The 6481-nt window shown below is 38.1% G+C and overlaps 1 protein-coding gene across 1 annotated transcript; it reads left to right on the top strand.

The window, feature by feature from the left end:
* Positions 1-2052: 2052 nt before the first annotated feature.
* On the top strand, positions 2053-4797 carry LOC113332418. Its single transcript, XM_026578963.1, has 3 exons — positions 2053-2407; positions 2467-3369; positions 3719-4797. The coding sequence occupies exons 1-3, from the start codon at positions 2053-2055 to the stop codon at positions 4795-4797; spliced, it is 2337 nt and encodes a 778-aa protein (XP_026434748.1).
* Positions 4798-6481: the final 1684 nt, after the last annotated feature.

The following is a 6481-nucleotide window of genomic DNA, read 5'->3' as shown; positions in this document are numbered from 1 at the left end:
GAGCACTTGCTCACACCACATCTGAACTCATTTGGTTACGGTGTCTACTTCGTGATATGGGAGTTCTAATTTCTGCTCCTACACCACTGTATTGTGATAACAAGGCTGCTATTAAAATTACACACAATGATGTCTTTCATGAGCATACGAAATATATAGAGATAGATTGTCATTTTACTCGTCATAATTTCAAGAAAGGTACAATCACTCTTCCGCATGTTAAATCAGAATATCAAGTGGCTGATCTTTTCACCAAGACTCACTCTGCAGCTCGTCTTCGATTCTTAATTTCCAGACTCAAGATGTGTACTCCACCACCTTGAGTCTGAGGGGGGGGGGGTGATAATATATGGTCAACATATGATATATCTTGACATTATTGTGTTTGTTATTTGGTTGTAACTGCATATATATTCTTTCTGTATATATCCTAGATATTTTTAGGTGTATCTTTTATTTGCCTTATCTAGTTGTTAGGTGTATCTTTTATTTGCCTTATCTATTTGTGTAAACATGTATAAATCAGGCTTTTGCCTATCAATGAAGATACAGAGAATTATTCTCACAACTACATTAGAATCTCTATGCTCATGTTTATCACAGGTGTTAACATTGAAGCTCTTTCATGGACAGATCTCATCTTTGTACAGTCACATCGTCGTATTTCCTACTATAATAGAACGACAAAGGTGTCCCTGTCCCTAAGGGTTCCAACTTCGCGCATACGTGACCACTTTGATTGTGGAAGGATAATACAATTGTAGGTGTCGATTCAACAGCCTATACGTTGTTGTCAATGTGGATGGTTACGAGAATGCTACAACTTTGAATGCCCGTACAAACGTTTATGTCAGTTTTCCTTTGGTTTTTTAACAAACATCTATTATCTTGGTTCTTGGTTCTTGGCTCCTTGCCGAACTATAACAGAGAGATAAAATTGAATTGAGTTTGATGCAGGTGCATAAGCTATCTATAGAATGTTCTTAAGTTTAAGAGTGATTTGCAAGTTTTCGTTAATTTTGGTAGTTTCAGTCTTTATGCTGGGATTTCCTTAATTATGTTTCTCTCGTTCTAGTATAAATAGGCTATTATGTCTCTTAGAATAGTCAGACTTTTATTATTATTTTTCTACGTTTATAATCAATATATTATATCAGAGAGTTATGTTTTAACCCTAAACTCAATTTATCTACGTTCTAGTGTTATATCAATTCTCTGTTCAATTCAATTTCTTTGCTCATCTTCCCTAGTTTAGTGTTCTGATTTCTATTTCTGCATTAATTGGCTCTAGAACAAAACAAAACCAAACCCTAGCTAACTATTATGGCAGGAAGAGGTAGAGGTAGAGGTAGAGGTGGAAACAATGATTTTAATGAGTTAAGAACCTTGATTGAAGATATGGCTTTGCGGTTGCAAACCCTAGAGCGACAGGAAAGTGTTGATGCTCGTATGGATAGACCGGAGGGAAGTCGGAACCCTTTGGATTTCCCGGAAGAGTATCTGAAGAAGATGAACGCGACGAATTTGAAAATCCTTTTCATGATCGTGTTGTTCATGGTCCGCACAATGACAGATTGGAAGATAGATTGATTAAGGCCCTGGATTTGAACATTGGTGGCGTGAAGGTTGAAGTGAGTGATATGTCTGGGAAGATGCATGTGTCACAGTGTGACAGTTAGGGGATGTCTCTTTTGGGATGCCTTTAGTATTCTATGGGTGTAATTAGTCAATTCTGCTGTTAGCTATTGGGTGATTGTTGTCCACTCGATTTATCCCACGCGCCTCTCATCAGCTGGGCAGAGTTAGGGTTATTGATTGGCTACTTATTGTGAAAGAGAGGCTTATGTTTTTATTATCTGAAAATTAATGAAATTGAAACCCTTTGGCTGCGTTCTGATGAACACAAATTTGGCTCAATCCTCACGGATTTGAGATTTATCCTTCATTTTTATCACATTTTATCCTTCCTGATTGGTAATTTGTTGTGTTATCACAACAATTGGCATCAGGGCCGTTCTATCCACTCCAAATTTCATCAATTTTTTTTTTACAATGACAATCAAGGATGTAAATGATAAGGTTGAAGCCAATACCGCTGCAATTGCAAAACTACAAGCAAATTTCACTACCTTCTCTGCTGATCTCAACTCCCAGTTTGATTTACTTCTTCAGAAATTCGATTCAATTCCTGAACCAGCTAGTACTTCTCGTACAGAACCTCAGGGAGATAATCGATTTCATTATCCACATCACCAGCCTTATCAACATTATCGACTTCCTAAACTGGATTTTCCAAGATTTGATGGTGAGAATCCTAGAGCTTGGATACAGAAGAGTGAAAGATATTTCGAGTTGAATGATATTGAGGAGCACAAGCAAGTAAATATTGCTGCAATCTACCTTGAAGGTAAAGCTGAAACTTGGTTCTGAATTTTCAAGTTAATCGACATAGAATTACTTGGCCAGATCTCGCTAGCCATTTGTGTGCTCGATTTGAAAACCCAGTTGAAGAAAATTTTGTTGGTAGCTTCAATAAACTAGTACAAAGTTCCTCTGTGGATGACTATTATGAGGAGTTTGAGATGCTCAAAACATTGATGTTGAAAATGAATCCTACCTTGAGTGAGGAATATTTTGTTATGAGTTTCCTTAGTGGGTTGAAAGATGAAATTGGCAAAACTATTTGTATGTTCCATCCTAAAACATTAGTAGATGTTTTTTCCCTTGCTAGATTACAAGAGAAGAAAATAGCCTTAGCACCAGCTGCCACTAAGCCATTTACTAGGTCTTTCAACACTTCATTCAATTCAAATAGACAATGCACTTCTGGAAATTTTCCACCAAAACCAATTGTTACTTCTCCTAAATCTGCTCCCCTAACTCCTAAATCTTATCACAATCCTACCACCAAAATCATTTCACCGACCACTACCATTAAAAGGCTAACACCTGAGGAAATGAATAGAAGAAGATCTCAAGGTTTATGTTATAAATGTGATGAAGTATATAAGACAAGACACTTTTGTAAAGGCAAGCAAAAGATTTTCATGCTCCAGATGGACACTGCTGATTCTCCAGAAAATGAGGAAGATGAGGAAGTTTTTGAAGAAACTATTGAATCCCCAGTTCAGTCTGATGTTGAAATTTCATTACATGCTCTCACAGGCACAACTAATGGTGACACAATTAGAATTCCTGGTATCCTACAAGACAAAACAGTTTCCATTCTAATTGATTCAGGCAGCACTACCATCTTCATTGACAGTGCTTTAGCAAGTTCACTGCAATACCATATTGAATCTACTGTTCCAATGGTAGTCACAATTGCAAATGGAGAGAAAACTTCCAGTACTGGTATTTGCCCACAGGGTACTTGGACAATGCAGAACCACACATTTGTGGAAAATCTCAGAGTCTTACCATTGGGGGGCTGTGACATTGTACTTGGGGCAGACTAGCTCAGAACTTTAGGTGATGTACTCTTTAACTTCTCTAAATTGCTTATTTCTTTCAAGTACAAGAACAAGAAAATTACACTACAAGGTACAACACCAACATCTTCATTGTCCATGATGAGCAGTGCTGAAGCCAAGAAATATTTTGACTCAACTTCACATGGCTTGGTGGGTTATTTTATACTCTATATCTACCACTACATACAACCCCACCCCTGCTGAATTACTTCCATTACTTTAGGAGTTTGATAATATTTTTGCAGAACCAACTCAGCTACCCCCTCAAAGGAATTTAGATCATAAAATACCTTTACAACCAAACTTAGTCCATGTGAATCAAAGATCTTATAAATGCCCCTATATCCAGAAAGATATAGTAGAACAGCTTGTCAAGGAAATGCTTCACTCTGGCATCATCCAACCTAGCCATATCCCCTTTTCATCTTCAATACTTCTTGTCAAGAAGAAAGACAATACATGGAGATTCTGTGTTGACTATAGGAAACTAAATAACATTACAGCCAAAGACAAATTTCCCATACCCATTATTGAGGAGTTATTGGATGAATTGAATGGAGCTACTGCTTTTACAAGAATTGATTTGAGAGCTGGCTATCATCAAATCATAGTGCATCTCTCAGACATTTTCAAAACATCCTTCAGAACACATCAAGTCCATTATGAGTTTAAAGTAATGCCCTTTGGCCTCACTAATGCTCCAGCTACATTTCAATCTTTAATGAATGAGGTATTTCAGCCTGCATTGAGAAAATTTATTCTGGTGTTTTTTGATTATATTTTGATCTATAGCAAGAATATGTCTGAACATGTAGAGCATCTCAAGTATACCTTCTCATTACTTAGACAACATAAGTTGTATGCCAAGATGACTAAATGTTGTTTTGGCCAATCCTCTCTAGAGTATTTGGGTCACATTATCACAGCAGCAGGTGTTTGTGCTGATCCAAGCAAAATTGCTTGTATGCAATCTTGGCCAACACCATCCACCTTAAAGGAATTAGGAGGATTTCTTGGACTTACATACTACTACAGGAAATTTGTCAAGAACTATGGAGAAATAAGTAAACCTCTCATTGATCTTCTCAAGAAAAATTCTTTTCTTTGGACTTCAGCTGCTACTACTGCTTTTGAGAACCTCAAGACTGCAATGAGTAACACTCTTGTGTTAGCTCTACCTAATTTTACAAAGCCATTTATAGTTGAGAGTGATGCTAGTGATGCTTGCATTGGAGCAATTCTAATCCAAGAAGGAAGACCCATTGCTTACTTCAGCAAACCATTAGGCCCAAGAGTTGCAGCAATGTCCACTTATGAGAAATAACTTCTGGCTATAGTTCTGGACGTGCAAAGATGGAGACAATACCTACAGGGCACTAAATTCACTATTAAGACTGATCATCAAAGCCTCAAATATCTGCTGGAGCAAAATATCACCACAACATTTCAACAAAAATGGTTAATCAAGTTCTTAGGATTTGATTATGTTATCCAGTACAAAAAGGGAGCTGAGAATATTGTTGCTGATGATCTTTCTAGAAGACCTTCAGTTGTTGCTTCTTGTCACTCCATTACCACTTCTACTCCAAATTGGGTCCATGATGTCACCAGCAGCTACACCAATGACCCCAAGGCCAACCAGCTAATATCTCAACTCCTCCTGAGTCCTGACAGTGCTCCACATTACACTTACACATAAGGCATTTTGAGGTATAAAACTAAACTTTATACTGGCATTGGAGGCAATGTAAGAAAGTCATTGTTAGAATCTCTACATGCTTCTGCACTTGGAGGCCATTCTAGAGTGCAAGCAACCTCTGTCAGAGCAAGAAACTATTTTTATTGGAAGAGCATGCACAAAGACATAGTCCTTTTTGTCTCTAACTGTGATGTATGCCAAAGAAATAAGAGTGACACAACCAATGCTGCAGGGCTATTTCAACCCCTCCCTATACCAGACCAACCATGGCAGCATATCACTATGGACTTCATAGAAGGCTTGCCTGTCAGCAATAAAAAGAGTGTAATTCTTATCATTGTTGACAGACTCACCAAATATGCTCATTTTTTAGCTCTTCAACACCCCTATACAGCAGCTTCAGTTGCTCATACCTTCCTCAATGAAGTTTTCAAATTACATGGTTTACCTTCATCCATTGTATCTGACAGAGACAAGGTCTTCACCAACAATTTTTGGCAGGATCTGTTTAAGGGTTTCAACTCTCAACCTCAGCACTGTTTATCATCCCCAAACAGATGGTCATACTGAGAGGGTCAATGCTTGCTTAGAAACTTATTTAAGATGTCTTACTGGCCATAAACCTGGCAAATGGATCCAATGGCTAGCTCTTGCAGAATGGTGGTACAATACAAGTTTCCATACCAGCCTCAAGATGTCTTCATTTCAGGCACTGTATGGGTATGTGTCTCCACATATTGCATTTCCTGCTTGTGTCACCACTTCTGTAGATGTTGTTGAAACATATTAGAAGGAAAGAAATTCCTTACTAGATATTCTTAAGGAATCACTCCACACAGCTCAGGCCAGAATGAAGTTTTATGCAGATCAGTCTAGAAAAGACAGATCTTTTGAAGTTGGTGATCTGGTGTGTCTAAAACTACAACCATACAGGCAAGCATCTCTATCCTTGAGAAAGAATTTCAAATTGTCCTCCAAATTCTATGGGACTTTTCCAGTATTGCAGAAAGTAGAACCAGTAGCTTATAGGTTGGACCTACCCTCCTATGCACCCATCCATACAGTATTTCATGTGTCCCAACTGAAGAAACACATTGTCCTCAAGCACACTCCAGTTCCAACATTGCCTGTGGTTGACCATGAAGGAGCAATTATCATGATTCCTAAGAAGATTCTCCAAACCAGACAAGTTCTGCAGGGTGGAAGGTTGGTCAAGCAAGTTCTTCTACAATGGAAAAACTCACCTCTAGAAAATGCCACTTGGGAAGCTCTCTCTGATGTAAAGGCACATTATCCAAAATTCATCCTT

The sequence above is a fragment of the Papaver somniferum genome, unplaced genomic scaffold (genome assembly GCF_003573695.1).
Source record: "Papaver somniferum cultivar HN1 unplaced genomic scaffold, ASM357369v1 unplaced-scaffold_131, whole genome shotgun sequence".
Taxonomy (NCBI): domain Eukaryota; kingdom Viridiplantae; phylum Streptophyta; class Magnoliopsida; order Ranunculales; family Papaveraceae; genus Papaver; species Papaver somniferum.
This window is presented reverse-complemented; position numbering and strand designations above follow the sequence as displayed.